At 65.4% G+C, this 15,031-nt stretch overlaps 7 protein-coding genes and 1 non-coding gene across 8 annotated transcripts, besides 17 other annotated features; 7 read left to right on the top strand and 1 right to left on the bottom strand.

The window, feature by feature from the left end:
* Nucleotides 1–54: 54 nt before the first annotated feature.
* Nucleotides 55–72: a microsatellite.
* Nucleotides 73–93: 21 nt separating this feature from the next.
* Nucleotides 94–1,815, top strand: Tco025E_01754 (uncharacterized protein; the record flags this gene model as incomplete). The annotated part of the gene is made up of 1 exon (XM_029368690.1): nt 94–1,815. One exon carries the CDS (start codon nt 94–96, stop codon nt 1,813–1,815), a length of 1,722 nt encoding a protein of 573 aa, XP_029231211.1.
* A 446-nt stretch (nt 1,816–2,261) lies between these two features.
* Nucleotides 2,262–2,296: a sequence feature (GA-rich).
* A 133-nt stretch (nt 2,297–2,429) lies between these two features.
* Tco025E_01753 (uncharacterized protein) lies at nt 2,430–4,637 on the top strand (the record flags this gene model as incomplete). Its single annotated transcript, XM_029368689.1, has 1 exon — nt 2,430–4,637. The coding sequence occupies one exon, from the start codon at nt 2,430–2,432 to the stop codon at nt 4,635–4,637; it is 2,208 nt and encodes a 735-aa protein (XP_029231210.1).
* A 60-nt stretch (nt 4,638–4,697) lies between these two features.
* Nucleotides 4,698–4,736: a sequence feature (A-rich).
* A 107-nt stretch (nt 4,737–4,843) lies between these two features.
* Nucleotides 4,844–4,863: a microsatellite.
* A 276-nt stretch (nt 4,864–5,139) lies between these two features.
* On the top strand, nt 5,140–6,876 carry Tco025E_01752 (uncharacterized protein; the record flags this gene model as incomplete). The annotated part of the gene is made up of 1 exon (XM_029368688.1): nt 5,140–6,876. One exon carries the CDS (start codon nt 5,140–5,142, stop codon nt 6,874–6,876), a length of 1,737 nt encoding a protein of 578 aa, XP_029231209.1.
* Nucleotides 6,877–6,969: 93 nt separating this feature from the next.
* Nucleotides 6,970–7,497, top strand: Tco025E_01751 (uncharacterized protein; the record flags this gene model as incomplete). Its single annotated transcript, XM_029368687.1, has 1 exon — nt 6,970–7,497. The coding sequence occupies one exon, from the start codon at nt 6,970–6,972 to the stop codon at nt 7,495–7,497; it is 528 nt and encodes a 175-aa protein (XP_029231208.1).
* A 275-nt stretch (nt 7,498–7,772) lies between these two features.
* Nucleotides 7,773–7,792: a microsatellite.
* A 174-nt stretch (nt 7,793–7,966) lies between these two features.
* Nucleotides 7,967–7,994: a microsatellite.
* Nucleotides 7,995–8,117: 123 nt separating this feature from the next.
* Nucleotides 8,118–8,145: a microsatellite.
* A 70-nt stretch (nt 8,146–8,215) lies between these two features.
* Nucleotides 8,216–8,247: a microsatellite.
* A 104-nt stretch (nt 8,248–8,351) lies between these two features.
* Nucleotides 8,352–8,371: a microsatellite.
* A 151-nt stretch (nt 8,372–8,522) lies between these two features.
* Nucleotides 8,523–10,247, top strand: Tco025E_01750 (putative double-strand-break repair protein rad21; the record flags this gene model as incomplete). Its single annotated transcript, XM_029368686.1, has 1 exon — nt 8,523–10,247. One exon carries the CDS (start codon nt 8,523–8,525, stop codon nt 10,245–10,247), a length of 1,725 nt encoding a protein of 574 aa, XP_029231207.1.
* A 104-nt stretch (nt 10,248–10,351) lies between these two features.
* Nucleotides 10,352–10,373: a microsatellite.
* A 79-nt stretch (nt 10,374–10,452) lies between these two features.
* Nucleotides 10,453–10,487: a microsatellite.
* Nucleotides 10,488–10,738: 251 nt separating this feature from the next.
* Nucleotides 10,739–10,777: a microsatellite.
* A 240-nt stretch (nt 10,778–11,017) lies between these two features.
* Nucleotides 11,018–11,063: a sequence feature (G-rich).
* Nucleotides 11,064–11,412: 349 nt separating this feature from the next.
* Nucleotides 11,413–11,436: a microsatellite.
* Nucleotides 11,437–11,593: 157 nt separating this feature from the next.
* Tco025E_01749 (putative methyltransferase) lies at nt 11,594–12,388 on the top strand (the record flags this gene model as incomplete). Its single annotated transcript, XM_029368685.1, has 1 exon — nt 11,594–12,388. The coding sequence occupies one exon, from the start codon at nt 11,594–11,596 to the stop codon at nt 12,386–12,388; it is 795 nt and encodes a 264-aa protein (XP_029231206.1).
* Nucleotides 12,389–12,463: 75 nt separating this feature from the next.
* Nucleotides 12,464–12,496: a microsatellite.
* Nucleotides 12,497–12,795: 299 nt separating this feature from the next.
* Nucleotides 12,796–12,826: a microsatellite.
* Nucleotides 12,827–13,086: 260 nt separating this feature from the next.
* Tco025E_01748 (uncharacterized protein) lies at nt 13,087–13,446 on the top strand (the record flags this gene model as incomplete). The annotated part of the gene is made up of 1 exon (XM_029368684.1): nt 13,087–13,446. The coding sequence occupies one exon, from the start codon at nt 13,087–13,089 to the stop codon at nt 13,444–13,446; it is 360 nt and encodes a 119-aa protein (XP_029231205.1).
* Nucleotides 13,447–13,890: 444 nt separating this feature from the next.
* Nucleotides 13,891–13,924: a sequence feature (A-rich).
* Nucleotides 13,925–14,237: 313 nt separating this feature from the next.
* On the bottom strand, nt 14,238–14,309 carry Tco025E_01747. The gene has a single exon. It is a non-coding gene; the product is annotated as a tRNA-Asp (tRNA).
* Between the last annotated feature and the right edge of the window lie 722 nt (nt 14,310–15,031).

Below are 15,031 nucleotides of genomic sequence, written 5' to 3'. Positions count from 1 at the left end.
GAGTGGGAATAAAGAGGCAGAAGGCCGCGGTGCTGCCGCTGCTGCTTGGAGAGGGACGACGACGACGACGACAAAAAGAGGGCGCGGCCGCAAATGCGAGGAACACGGCACACGCCCCCGCGGCAACGGGCTGCACCTCGTCCTCCTTCGTGTGCCCCTCGCACTTCCTCGCCCCCAAGAGCGTCACGCCTGCTGCTGCTGCTGCTGCTGCTGCTGCTGTTGCTCGTGCCGTCTGTTGGGGCGGGGAGCCCGGGGGCGGTAGGGGGCGGCCCGCAGCGGGGGGACCTTCCGGCGGGCTTCATACGCAGCCCGCTGCTGCACGAGCACTCCTTCGCCGCCCCCATCGTCACGGACTGGTGGGAGGAGGGGGTGCCGCACTTCATGATTGGCGGCTCCGCTGTGGCGAATGAGAAGTTTATTCGCCTCACCACAAACAGCCCCGGCGATCACGGGTTTGCCTTCAACACGGCCCCGTGCGATCACCACGCGTGGGAGGCGCGGCTGCGGTTCTCAATTCGCCCGCCGCTGCCGCTTGTGCGGGCGCGGTGGCGGCAGGAAGAGGAGGTGGTGCCGTACCAGGGCGGCGAGGGAATGGCGCTGTGGTACCTGCAGCAGCCGCTCGGGGACGACCACCAGCACGTGCCCAAGTACAGCAAGCCGCTGGACCCGGACGCCGCCGAGGAGGAAAAGCTGCGCCACGACCCCGCACAAGCGGCGGATCTGCTCTTGGGCCCCCCAGACCCTGACGACGACGATGAGGAGGAGGAGGACGCGGAGGCGGCCAACGCGACGGTGCGGGAGGAGCGCCGTGTGGCGCGGCTGCTGCAGCAGCAGGAGCGCGAGGCGATGTACCGCCGCCACCTGGGCCGGGGCACCTCAACGGACAACAGCGACCTCGAGCCCCGCATTTTTGGGCTGAAGTTCTCGGAATTTAAGGGCTTCGGCGTCCTCCTCGACTCCGTGGGGCACCGCGAGGAGGCCGCCCAGCAGCAGCGGAACGGCAGCAGCAGCGGCCGCACCGGCTGGGCCCGCCACGAGATGCACGACCCCCGCGTCACGCTGCTGCTGAATCTGCCGGCGGAGGAAGGCGGTGGGGCAAAACCGCCGGCTGTGAACAACTTCAACCCGCAGAACCCCAACTTCCGCGCCTCGGCGGTGCGACTGCAGTGTCGGTACGACTTCCGCCAGTCCCCGACGGAGCGGGCGGTGCGGATGTCGACAGCGACGGCGCGGGCGGAGGCCCGGGAGGCCGCGGGGGAGGCGCTGCTGCGCCGCACCCCGGAGGACCCGGTGGAGCTCGTCGTGCGGTACCACCGCCGCCGCCTGACCGTCACGCTCACCCGCGAGGACGTGAGCCGCCGCCGCCTGGTCGCCGTGAGCCCCGGCGACGCGCCGCAGCAGAGGCCGTCGAAGAGCGGCAACGCCTACCACATCGAAAAGACGTACGTCAACACGCTGTGTGGGGAGATTGACGACGTGGAGCTGCCGCTGGGGTACCACTTTGGGGTCTCCGCCAGCACTGGGCCGCGGGCGAAGCGGAAGGAGTTGGGGAGGGAGCGGCCTCCCTTCCCGCACGGTGAGGCCCTCAGGACGCTGCTGCAGGAGTCCTATGCGCTGGAGACGACGGAGATGCACGTGGATGTGCACGACGTCATCGCGTTTGAGCTGCGTGAGCTGGGCAAAGACGCCAAGGCGATGGGGTACTCGAAGAGCATCCCGATTGAGCACTTCGACTACGATGTCGACCGACGCGAGCGGCAGCACTTCTCGCGGCAACTCCCCGTTGAGCCGGAGCCAGACGATTCGCCTCTCTGAGGCGGGATAGAGGTGGTAGAGAGAGAGGAAAGGAGAGCGGCGGCGGCGGGGAAGACGCGAAAGCTCAAGTTTGAGTTATTTCTATTTACTTATTTTCAATGTGCATGTGTGTATGTATTTTTTTTCTTCATCTGTATTTCTTAGTTTGTGTTGTTTTTGGTGTCCGTCCCCTTTCTTGGCTGCGGAATAGTCACTGTGGTAAATGATGAGGCGTATGTTCTCTTTTTGTTGTCGTCGTTTTTGTTGTTTGGTTTCCGCTTCGTTGCGCGGGGGGGTGCTTGCGCCTCCCGCATGTGAATACACATTACCTGCAATTTGGGGCGTCTGCAGGGGGCCGAGCCGCTGCTGGTGGTGGTGGTGGGAGAGAGAGAAGGGGGAGGGCTGGTGCGTCACGCGCCTGCCTGCGCGCAAGCCGCGCTGGCCGTTGGACCTGCCACGACCCCTTTTTTTTCTTTTCTTTTCGGTCTCTTTCTCTCTCCTTGTGCATGTGGGATGGAGAAAGTTTCTTTCCGCTTCTGCGCCTCGTCTTTTCCCTCGCACGGTGGCGCGGCGCGTGACCATCGCGAGGGGAACGCCTGGAAACAGAAGCAGAACACACAGGCAAAAACAATACTATGCCGCACGGCGGCGGCGACACCGCGCCAGTGATTGCCGGTGCCTTTCGACGCCACCGGTGCCCGTCGCCGGAGAGCCCGAAGAGCGGCGGCCGCTGTGACGACGACGACGACGACGATGACGAGGCAAGCGGCGGTGCGTGGGGCGGAGTTGAAGCAAAGCCGCTGTCGCTACTCTTTCGGCCCCGTGAGCTGCGACGGCTCCTCCAGCCGGAAAGTGCGCCGCCGGACGTTGACGCTACGGCGGAAGGTGGGAGTGCGTGCAGCCACGTGAGTGTGATGCTCTCCGCGGAGGGGAGCACCGGAGCGGGGCGGCGGAGCGGCTCCCCGGCGGAGTGTGGCAGGCGGCCCTCGCAGGCGCAGCGTCAGCGGGAGTTGGCGTACCTGCTCCACGTCCTGCAGGCCGCACATGCGGAGACGCGGCGGTGGCAGTCACGCTGCACTGAGCTGCAGGCGGAATTAAGCAGCACGACCGCACAACATGTGGAGGTTGTGGCGGAGCTGAACGCGGCCTTGGCGCAGGCGCGGATGACGTCGCACCAGCCGCCACAAGAAGAGGTGGAGGCAGAAGGAGCAGAGGAAGACGAAGAAGCAGAGGAAGAAGTTGTCGGAGAAGCCGATGTGTTTTCGACTTCCGCTGAGAGGACAAAAAACGACGTGGGCGGCAGAGACGTGGGCCGCGGTTTATCGGCGCGGGTGCTTCTCTCCCCGCCGCCTGACGCGGCCTCGCCCTCACGCTCTGCGGCGACGTCACCGCGCGAGAGTCGTCTGGAGCGGCTGGCGCGTGAGGCCACTGCCGCAAGTGAGAGCCACGATGCCGCGGCGGCCCTGCCACTGCGCCTTGGCCTCTTCACTGCCACGCCCCTCGTGACATTTCCACGGCCGTCCGCGGCGTCGCTGGAGGCCGCGCGGCAGGCAGTGGCTGCTGCCGTCGCGCGCGGTGCGGGGAAGCCGCACGCCGGCGCGGCTGCGGTGGCACGTGGACGCGGGTGCGGTTGTCCCCGGCGGGTGCGCGGCGACGGTGAGGGCCGTGCGGTGGGGGCGTGGCACCTCCTGCGGCGCCTAGTGCCCGGCGAGGACGACGACGACGACAGTGGCGTCGGTGGCGGTGGGCTCTTCAGCGCCGCCGTCGGCGTGTACGACGGGGTGCAGAAGCTCGCGAAACGCTGGCGTCGCGCGGAGGACGCGGCCCGGCGGCACGGCAAGCGCCTGCAGGGGCTGGAGGCCCAAGCCGCCGCGGTGCCGCGGCTGGAGGAGTCTCTGCGGCGGCAGACCCGCCTCAACGGCGCCCTGCACTGCCGCGCGGAGGAGTCGGAGGAGGTGGCGCGGCGGCTGCGGGGGCAACTGGCCGCTGCCCGCTGCGAAGTGGCGAAGCTCAAGCAGCGACAGCTCGCGGAGCCGCAACGACACGGCGGTCTCGCTGAGGCGGGAGCGGACGAAGAGGAAGCGGCTGCGGGGAGGCGGCAAGTTAGGCCGGCGCAGGAGCGGAGCCGCCCTGCGCGGCAGCCCAGCCGTGACGCGGGCGAAGCCAATCCTCCTCGTTGGGGTTTTTGCCGCGGAGGCAGTCGGGCGTTGCGGAACTCCGGCGTGAGGGCCCCGCATGACACAGCGAGGACGCGCAGGAGTGAGGACGCCGTGCGACGCGAGCGGGCCCGCGCGGACGCCGCCGCGGCAGAATTGTCGCGGGTGCGGCAGGAGCTGCAGCGGGCCCACAGTGAGCTGCGGCAGGGCAAACACCTCCTCGCGTGCCTCGTGCGGGAGGGGCGCAGTGAGCTGCGAGAGCACAGCCTCATCGATGCGGCGGCGGCGACCTCCACGACAGTGGCGCAAAGGCGACAAACACACATGGCGTGCGGCGCGTCTGTCGCTGTGGATTCGCCTGAGCCCAGACCGCCCCCGATGCTCGCGACGCCCGTTGCAGATGTCTGTGGGGGCGCGGGGGAACACGACACCCCTCGCAGGGCAGAGTCTGCATCGGCTTTAGTATCGACACCCCGCTCCTCCCCGCCGCAGGAGGCGGAGGAATCAACGACACCCACCGTCGTGGGCCAGCGCGGCGCGCAAGCAGAGTGGCAGGAGGATCAGCAGCCCGACGCGGCGACGCCACGGGGGAAAGGCCGGAGTAGCCGGCGCGTGGAGCTTGCAGACGGCGAGGATGACGACGACACCGTCGCCCCGTGGGGTGACTGGTCGAAGTCGCCGCTGTAGCGACGGCTCTGCGCACACCACGCTGAGATACACACGCAAAAAACTCTCATGTGAACGAAGTGTTTTCGTTTTGTTTTGTTTTGCTTATTTTTTTTATTGCGGCGGGTGCTGCTGTGCGAACGCGGCACTCCCATGGGCCGTTGCCGTGACTGCAGCCCACACGCAGACAGACAGCGAAGGACGCAGAGCAGGGGGAGAGAGACGGGGTGTGTGTGTGTGTGTGTGTCTATGCATTTCTCTCCCGCCGCGTCGCAACTCTCACTCCCTCGTTATCTCCCTTTCTTGCCCTCTGCCTCCTGCCATCTGCGCCGACGTCCCCTCTCGTGCGGGGCAGGGAGTGTGAGAGGGACGAGACGACGACAGTTGTGGGGGCCCCCGTGCGGTGACCCGGCGCGTGAGAAGCGAAGAGGCGAGCAAAGGCAATAGGAATAGAAGAAAAAAAAAAGGAAAAAAGCCAACAACAAGGAGCAAAAGCACCAGGGGGTGTCCGTGGGACGCGACGATGTCGGACGCAGAGCAGGACGAGGAGGTCGCGATGGAGCTGCCGACTATTTGGCAATTCGTGCACCCCGAGTACGCCCGCGGCGACGGCTCCGCGAAGGGCGGCGGCGGCGAGGATGAGGAAGAGGAGGAAAGCGAGCAGGACGACGAGGTTGCCCGCAAGCGGAAGGCGCCGAAGCTGAGCAAGCTGCTGCGCTTCCTCAACGACGTGGAGGATGATGAGGAGCTGGAGCCCATGCTGCAGGAGCGGGACCCGGTGACGCAGCAGACCCTCCTGCAGTGGGCGACGCGGCAGCACCACTTCACGCTGGCGGAGTATCTTGTGAAGCGGGCGAAGCGTGTGGCCTTCGGCTTCCCGCTGGACTCCACTGAGATGGCCGTGTACGCCAAGTGGGAGGAGATGCGGCCGGAGCTGCCTTCCCCCGCGGAGCTGCAGGCACGCCAGCAGGAGCGGGACAAGAAGCGGGCGGAGCGGCTTGCCGCCAAGCTGAAGCAGGAGCAGGAGGGCGCCGACAACGACGACGAGGAGGAGGAGGAGGAGGACAACGAAGACGAGGCGGAGGAGGACGAGGAGAATGAGCCGTTGCCGGAGGAACTCGTCTACGAGGCCCTCTCAGAGTACCAGGATGAGTGGGGGGAGCGTGGCGTGGGTATTGTGAAGCAGATTGGCGAACTTGGCGTCTACGTTGGGGCGCGGCTGCGGGATGGCACCAAGCAGGGCCTCGGCCAGGCGCTCTTTCCCAACGGCGACGCCTACACTGGCGAGTACGAAGACAACCAACGCCACGGCACGGGCCTGTACTGGTGGGCGACGCAGGGCGTCATTTACATCGGCCACTGGTACCGCAGCGTGCGGCACGGGTACGGCCGCATCGTGTACCCCGACGGCTCCCGCTACCTGGGCGGCTGGTCGCGTGACAGGAAGCACGGCAATGGACGCTACGTGTACGCCGACGGCAGCAGCTACGACGGGGCCTGGGAGCACAACAAGAAGCACGGCTACGGCGTCTACCGCTTCACCGACGGCTCCTCCTTTCACGGCAGCTTTGTGGACAACGAGTTCGTCGCCGGCGAGTGGCGGCTGGCCTCTGGCGTCACGCGGTACATCGGCAACTTTTCAAAGGACGTGCCCGTTGGCGCCGGCGTCTTTCTGCATCGCCTTGGGCCCAACTCGCACGACGCCTTTCAGCAGGAAGGCATGTACATTAAAGGGGAGTGGCACCCGGGCGTGTTGCACGGCACGACCCGTGTGCCGCCGCGCCTCGAGGTCTTTGCGCCGCAGCAGGAGGAGCCGAAGCGAGTGCCGGTCACCTTTGCGCCGGAGTGCAACGGCAGAACGATGGTGGACCTCGTCAAGGCGGTGAACTTCCCACCCGTGCAACGGTGGATCAAGTCGCTTCCCGCCGTGCGTGACAACGCCAAGTACGGCGTGGTGGTGCTCTCCATTGCGGTTTGCTCCGTCAAGTACGACCCGCAGGACCCGAACCTCGTCGTGGAGGTGCGGCTGCGCCCTGTGCTGCACGACGCCGTGGGCAAGCGCCTGCGGCTCTCCTCGACGGGCGACGAGACGGTCATCCTGAAGGAGTGCGCCACGCGGCTGATGCTCATCGTGGAGCGCCCGGGCGCCACCGACGCGGAGCGCCAGCCGATGGTCGTGCTGGAGCGCTCCGTGCAGCTGGCGTGTGCGGGGGCGAACCACATGCAGCACCGCCTGCCCACTGTCCAGGTGTCGCTGTAGGGCGAGATTGAGGGGGCCTTCGCCCGCGCCATTCAGCCCGCGCTGCGGGTGACGCTGAACCGTCAGACGACGACGAAGCAGCTGCTGCGCCCCATGCACAGCGACCCGGTGCTGGGCAACGCCGCGGAGGAGGTGGTCATGTACGTGCAGGAGTGGCACCCCGACGCCCACGCCAAGCTGCGGGAGAAGCTCGAGGTGGCGTCGCGGGTGCCCCCACCACCGCCGCCGCCGGAAGCAGCCACGAAAAAGGCACGCGACAAGTCCAAGGCGGCGGCGGCGGCAGAAGCAGTGGCAGAAGCAGAAGCAGAAGCAGCGGAGACTGCGAAGACTGTGGGGGCGGAGGGGTGTAGTTACGTCGCCGTCCCGCTGCGGGCTGTCGCGGGGGTGTCGAATGAGGCCCTCACCGTCATCGCAGCCGCCGTCGCGCTGCGGCGCCGCAAGGCGGGCGAGCTGCCGCTCGCCACCGCACCGAAGCAGCGGCCGCCGACGCCGCTGCCGCCGGCGCCGGAGCCCCGGCCGGAGCTTCAGCCGCTCTTCGACGCCCGCGCGGCGCTGCGGCTCACGGAGGAGGGCGGCGACGACGACGACGACGACGGTGATGCCGCCGGTGGGGCGGAGTGAGCCGCCGCCGACGCGGATGCGGGGCGGGGGCACGAAGAATAAAAAGAGCATTACGGGAAGATGGGAGAAGAAAAGACAAGAGTGGCGTGTGAGGGGCGGGGGCAAGTGGAAATGCCTACGAGACATCCGTGCGGCGCGCCGACGCGTCCCCCGTCATTGTTTCTCCTTCGCCATAACTCCTTGTGCCTTTTTTTATGCGTTTTTTGTGCTCTTCCTTTTCTTCCCTCCATGCGCCGTTTTCCCCCCGCCCCGTGCAAATGTAAAGTTCTCTTCGCGTGTGTGTGTGTGTGTGTGTTGCAATGGCGACTGACGCATACGCATTGCAGTCATTCGTGTTGCTGCCGTTTGGCCGCCGCCGCTTTTGTTTGTTTGTTTTAGATCTACCGACGCTCCCGCTTCACTTCCCTCCCTCGCAGGTGGGTGGGAGAGGCAAAGCGAAACAAAAACAACATGAAAGAATGGAAAAAAAAGGAGGAGGAGGAGGAGGGGGTGGGGGAAACGCCAGAGTGCGCCGCAGGTGACGTTGTGTTTGGCTGCGTGCATAGTGCCTCGGTGCGGGGGAGGGGGCGTGTGCGCGGCGTGTGAATGTATATGTTCTGCTCCCCCGTGCGCCGCCTGCGCTCTCTCTCTCTCTATCTCTCTCTCTCTTTGCGTGCGTGTGGGCGTGGGCGCCTCCCTTCCGTGCCTTTTCTCCCAGGCACACACACACACACGCGCACTCTCTCTCCCTCTCTCCCTCTCTCTCTTTCTTGCCGCGAGGGAAGAGGCGGTTAACGCGCGCGTTCTCTCACGTAACGAAGTGCAAAACAAAACAAAAAAAGAGGCATTGGTAGTCGCAAGGACAAAAAAAAAGAAATAATAATAATAATAATAAAGACAGAGCGGGAGGGACCGAGCGAGCGCGAAGGAAAGCGAGGTCCCACTGTGCATACACACATCTAACGCGCATCCCGCTGCATAGAGGGAGGCAACGAACTTGACGAAGAGAGGGGGGTGCGTGCGTGGGGTAGGGAAATTTGCCCTTCATGTTCTTCTCCACGTATGTCCTGACGAAGCGGGGGCCGCTCGCGAAGATTTGGCTTGCGGCGCACTGGGACCGTCGCCTGACGCGCAACGAGGTGCGTGTGGTGGACCTGCGTCAGTCGGTGGTGGAAATTGTGCAGCCGGCGGTGCCCATCGCCCTGCGCACCAGCGGCGAGCTCCTCGTCGGGGTAGTGCGCATCTACGCGCTGAAGGTGAAGCACCTGCTGAAGGACGCCACGGACGCCACTCTCATTCTGCGCGTCGCGCCGCTTCCGGCGAAGGCAGGAGCCACGCCCGCCGGCCTCGGCAAGCATCACAAGCAGGAGCCGGAGGGAGCGCTGGCGATGCTCGACGGCGTGCTGATCAGCGGCAGCGGCGACATTGAGGCGGTGACGTTTGACTGGAGCGGCGGCGCCGCGGCGGAGACGGTGGCGACGGGGAAGACCGACGCGGAGGCCCTCGAGGCCCGCTTTGACGACATTGCCGACCTGCTGCATGACGCAAGGCAGCCGCGGAGCACGCCGGGCGTCAGCGCCAGCAGCGGCCGCAACAATGACGCCTCCGCGCTGCTGGCCTCCGCGTGGTACGCGGTGGAGCCCAGCTCGCAGGCGGTGGAAGAGGTGCACAGCACCCAGCAGGACTACGACGAGATTGCCAGGCTGCGGGCCGACCTGGTCGCCTTCGGGGACCGCGTGAGCGGCAGCGGCAGCAGCAAGAGGTCAAGCAACCCGAGCATTGAGAAGGCTCGTGGCAGCGGCGTGCTGGGGATGACGCCCGCAACCGGGCTCGGCGGCGAGTTTGCCGGCTTTCCCGCGCCAGGGGAGGAGCTGGACATTGGCGTGCCGCTCCCGGAGGATCACGCGCTGCTGCCGGACTTTATGATGCCGCTGCCGGGGGGCGAGGAGGACCCCTTTGCGCTGCCAGACTTGGCGCCGCACGCGACGGCGCGGAAGACGCGCTCCGTCAACGTGTTTGACCTCGCTGCCACCACCGTGTCGGGAGAGGCGGTGCAGCGGTGGATGGATGACCGCAGCGACATCGTCGACGCTGTGCCACGGCGGGGGCCGTACGACGCGCAGGAGGCGCGCGACCGCGCCACGCTTGCGCCGGAGTCCGGCAAACATGAGGTGTGGGCGCTGGTGGGCGCGGCCCCGCTCTCCTGGCAGCCGAACCCGTCGCTCCGCGCGGCCTACACGACGCTGCTGGGCCCGTTTGTGGCGCAGGCCGAGGCCGACGCGGTGCCGCCGCTGCACCAACAACAAGCCCAGCAGCAGGACGAAAACATTCCGGCAGGCGGAGCGGAGGAGGAGGAGGGAGGCGTCTTCGCCGCGGCGTTGAACGAGGAGGAGGCGATGCAGAACACGGGCGCGGCAATGCAGGCCCGCAGGCGCGGACGCGAGGAGAAGGACGCGAGTGACGCCGCCAGCGGCGCTGGAGGCCTCTCGGTGGTCGCCCTGGCGACGCTCAAGCGCATCCGCGACGAGCTTGAGCTGCCGGGGCAGCAGGAACGGCCGTCAAAGCGGGCACGAAGGGAGGCCGCGCCTCGCGAGCATTGCCTGCTGCAGAGCGTTTGCCGCGGCATGCACCGCCGTGAGGCGGCCCGCGCCTTTGTCAGCGTCCTCGCCCTCGCCTCAAAGCAACTCGTCTCTGTGCGCCAGCCGGCGCTGGCGGGGGACGTCGAGTTGGGCCTCATGCCAGCGGGGGAAAGCCTCCTCCGCGCGTCTTGAGTCCGGTGCCTGGCGCCCCTCACTGGTTCACCCCCCACCCTCCCCGACGAGACGGCCACTCGCCCTGCGAGGCGGAGTGGCGCTGCAGCCGCCGCCGCGGTCTCGGGGGGGGGGGGGGGGCAGGGGAGTGCAAAGATTAATGTACCCTGCTTCCTCCTTATTTATCTATTTGTTTTCTTCCCTCCTTATTGTTACAGAAATTTCTTTGTGTGGCTTGTTCTTGTTATTGTTGTTGTAGTTTTCCCCCCCCCCCCGCCCTTCGTCGTCTCCCCCGCGGCTTTTTTTTTCTCCTTTTCTTTTTATTTCTATCGGGAGGGGGCGGGTGTTTGCGTGTGTGTGTCTGTTGCCGGGGAAGTCTCACACCGTCGTATTTGTTTTATCGGGTTTCCTTCCGCGGTGGATTCTTGTTCCGTTTACTTTGACTGGTTTTTTTTGTTGCTGACACGCGCAACGCCGTGTGTGTGTGTGTGGCAGGGGAAGAATGGGCAGGGCGCCCCCCCCCCCCCGCCCGCCCGCTCCGCTCCGCCGGCAACGCTTGGCGGTGCACGCACCGCATTGCATATAGACATTTATTTGCTTCTATATTACAAAATATATATATATACACACACGCATACATAAATGGTTGAGGGAAGTGGGTGAATGAAGGTGTGGGGTTAACGGCGTCCCCCCGTGGCGCGTCAGAGCGCGAGAGCTCATGGAGGTGCGCACGTTGCGCATGCGCGGGGATGGAGAAGGACTGGCGGCGGCTGCGGTGACGCAGTCCACCCCTCACTCCCTCTCTCTCTCTCCCTCCCTGTCCCTCACTCTCTGCCTGCGTGTGTGGAGGAGTGGTGGCGAGGAAAATGAACAGAGGGCACATAGAGAGGTAAGGGCGGGGGGGGGGAACTATAGAGAAGGCGAAGGGGGGAAGCGAAGGAAGAAAAGGAAACGATGCAAGGCGTCTATGCCTGCGAGGGCGAGAAGCGAATCAGCCCCTCCACCACTTGGCTGAGGATGCCCGTGGGCAATGCGACGCTCGAGACTTCGCCGCGTTGCCGCGCGTGCATCCCCCCGTGCCGCGAGTGTTTGCCATTCACTGCTCCCTGTGGGGTACTTCTCCCTTGTTTTTTCCTTTTGTGCTTGTTCTTTTCTTACTCGCCTGCCCCTGCGCCGCCGCCTCTGCAGAGAGAGAGAGAGAAAGGGGAGAAAAAAAAAGGAAGGAGCAAAAGCGAGGCGCCGCTGCCGTGGGGACAGGTGCTGCGCACGTATCATACACGTAACCCTACAGCGAGAGAGAGAAAGAGAGCGCGAGGGGGGGGGTGGCACGGACGCGTCCTCCTGCCGCTCCCCACGCACCGCCGCGAATGTCCAAGTACGCCGACCCCGACTACTGGGAGGAGCGCTACCGCAGCAACGACACCACGTACGACTGGTACGTCACCTTCGACAACCTTGAGCCCCACCTGCGCCCGCTGCTGCAGCCGCCAGAGCAGATCCGCGTGCTGGTGGTTGGCTGCGGCAACAGCCGCCTCTCGGTGGGCCTCTACGACGAGCTGAACATCCGTAAAATCACCAACGTCGATGTCTCGCCCACTGTCATTGCCCAGATGGAGCGGCGGTGCAAGGCGAAGAGCGAGATGCAGTGGGTCTGCTGCGACCTCGTCAACACGTCGCCGGAGAAGCTGCTCTCGCTGCTCTGCCCGAACGACTACCTCTTCGACTTTATCATTGACAAGGGCCTTACCGACGCTGTCCTCGGCGGGCACAACTCCTTTCACAACGTCTACACCCTGATGAAGAACCTCTCGCGGCTGCTGAAGAAGGGCGGGCGCTTCCTCTCCGTGTCGTACGGGGCGCCGGAGACCCGCATAGACCACTTCCGCCGCCGCAAGCTCTACTTTGACGTCGAGCACAAACCCATTGAGAAGCCGATGTTCAACTCCACGGCGCGGCCCACCGGGCACTACCATCTCTACATCATGACAAAACTGGGGGAGAAGCAGGTGGCGGCGGCAGTGGGGGACGTGGGGGCCGGCCTCGACGGCACCACCGCCAGCGCCGACTCCGACGACGACGAGGACGAGTTTTACGATCGCTTCATGATGCAGACTTCGTCACCCGCGCTGGTGGCGGACCCCAGCCGCATCCGCACGCTGTAGCACTCCCTCCCCACTAACTAGAGAGAGCTGCGCGAGAGCGCGATGCGCGTAGCTTTATATGTAATTTGGCACGCATGCGTGCGTGCGTGTGCGTGTGTGTGTGTGTGTCTTAGCGCGGCTCACGATAGTCGTCTTTCATCACCGACTTTCGGGGGCACGCACACGCACACGCCCCCATTATATGTACACTGGGGCGGTGGTGTGGGTAGTAGGGAGGAGGAAGGGAAGGAAAATGGGTGGCGGCCGCAGCAGCGGCAGTCGTGCCACCCCGGCGATGATGCACGAGAGGCGAACGGGGCCCGAACCACGCACGCTCGCTACACCTCTGCCCCCCTCCCCTCACTACTTCCTGTAAACCCCCTAATTGCACGCTTTCCTTCTGTCTGCTTCTGCTTACGTCTGCCCTAGTGTGTCTGTGTGTGTGTGTGAACGTGTGTGCCGGCTCCTTGAGCGCACGCCGGCTTCGTTTTTTTTCTTCTTTTTTCCTTTCCTTCGTTGCTGACTTCCCCTTTCTTCCCTCCATTGGTTTTTGTCTCTTTTTCTGCTTGCTCGATTTGCTTCGCGCGGCGGCAGCAACAACACGTGGGTGGGCGAGGAACTCAAGAGACTCCCCACCGCCGCTCTGCAGGAGGAAAGAGGCGGAGGTCGTCGCGTGTCTTTCCTGCCGCGCTGTCGGTCTGCGCCTGACGCGTGCGCGGATGACGGCGGACGGCGGCGACTGGGCACATCTCCGCACACACGCGAGCGGGCAGGAAAGACACTGCAGAGGTAGAGGGCGAGACGACCGGGCCAGCGTGGGGCGAGCCATGTGGGACGGGGAAGTCTCGAGCGTCGCCCGCGGCAGCGGACTCCCCGAGGCGCTGCCCCGCTCACGCCGGGAGGTGCCAGCGTACGCCAAGTCACTTTTGCAGTCCGCCTACGACGACGGCCGCCTCAGCTGTGCGCAGTTCGTCGCCGTGGCGAAGCAGGCGCTGCTGTTTGTCGCGCGCGCGCGCAGGAGGTCGGCACGCGGCGGTGCTCCAAGGCCTTCGTGGCGCAAGTTGTGCGACTGCAGATGACGCAGCTGCCCCACGCCACGCCGCGCAACGCCCATGACGAGGCGGCGGTTCCACTCGGCAGCGGCGAGCGATGCTGCACCGTGCGGTGGGGCAACTCCGCGCGCGCGCGTGGCCTTGCGGGGGCAGCGGCAGACGTCGTTGTCGATCCGGCGTGCTGCAGTGGGCGCTCGCGCGTCCTGGTGAGCGACCCCCGGCGACGCGCGTGCGCGGCGGCGACGACTCCGCCGAAGGTGTAGTTCGAGCGCGTCTCCCCGCGCGGCGGTGGGGCGACTGATTGCTGTGGAAGTTGCCGCGGCCCGGCGCGTCCCCCCCCTGCACGGAGGAGGGCGAATCCGACGACGACGAGGGGCTGCCGCGGGGGCGCGTGGAGCGCCGTCTCGGGAAAAAGCCCCCAGCCGGAGCCCCGCGGCCGCCGGCGGATTGATTTGCTGCAGCCGCGCCGGCTTCCTTTCTTTTTTTTTTTGTTTCTCTTTTTTTTGACGCTGCGTGTTCTCGCCGTTGCGCCGTTCTCTGCGGGGAGATTCCCTCATTTGTTTCCGTCTTCCCGCCCGCCCCCGCCGCAGCAGGAGACCCCCCGACCCCATGGCGTTCTTTCCGCGTGGCGGCCCCGCCAAACAAATGGGCCTCGTGCGCACAAAAGACGCCAGAGATTTCAAAGCGCGGCGGTTCCGATGTCGCCTTGGGAGAAGTCGACGAAAAAATTTCACCAACAGATCCCTCTTCCTATCGGGGGGAGAAAAAGGAAAAGGAGGGGAAGAGAACGGCTGTCGTATGCGCCCGCCGCGGAAAAGCTTCCCGGCCGGGAATTGAACCCGGGTCACCCGCGTGACAGGCGGGTATACTTACCACTATACTACCGAGAACCGCGGGGGCCGGGATTTGCTGACCTCACAATAAAATTTTAAAAAAACTTTGTAAGCTTTCGCCCAAAACGCAACAATCCTCGCGCTGCACGCGATCGCCCTCCCGAGGGAGACCGCGACGGTGGCCCCTTCCGCTTCGCACGCAAACGGCGGAAGTTGGGAACGAGTTCGCTCGTCGGCTCCGTTTCTTCCCCCTGAAGTGCGGCGCGGGGGGAGAAGTGGCGACGCGTACCTGTTGAGGCACCTCCCCCCGCGGGCGCGCGCGAAAGCGATTCGTGGGAAGCAAAACGATGAAAATAAAAGGCGCTGCCTCCACCCAACGGACGAGCGACGCCGTCCACGCGTATTGGCGCCACGGACGGGGAAACGGTTCAGGGCTTGGGAGGCCGAACCGGCCGCAAGCGAGCCGAGCCAGTTGCATGCTGAACTGTCGAGCTCGGGTGCCTCCAACCCCTCCAGGCCAAATTTGAATTGTCCGGCCGCACAGGGGAGCAAGTGCCCCGGCGTCTCCTCGCACCGAAAGTGGGGAGTATTGCATAGTTGCGGTGCAATGGGAATACGCGGCGGGAAGCGGTCTGGGTGAAGTTTTCGAGCATGCGCACGCGGGCCCAGCTGGGCGCCCACGCGTGTTTTGGGCAGCACGGGCTCTCTGAGCGACCAGGGTGGCCGCGAGAGAACTCAGTTCACCACAGGAGCCTTCAGGGCGTGTTGGCTGCAGCAGT

The sequence above is a fragment of the Trypanosoma conorhini genome, assembly GCF_003719485.1.
Source record: "Trypanosoma conorhini strain 025E chromosome Unknown Tco_14.4_contig_00061, whole genome shotgun sequence".
Classification (NCBI taxonomy): Eukaryota; Euglenozoa; class Kinetoplastea; order Trypanosomatida; family Trypanosomatidae; genus Trypanosoma; species Trypanosoma conorhini.
This window is presented reverse-complemented; position numbering and strand designations above follow the sequence as displayed.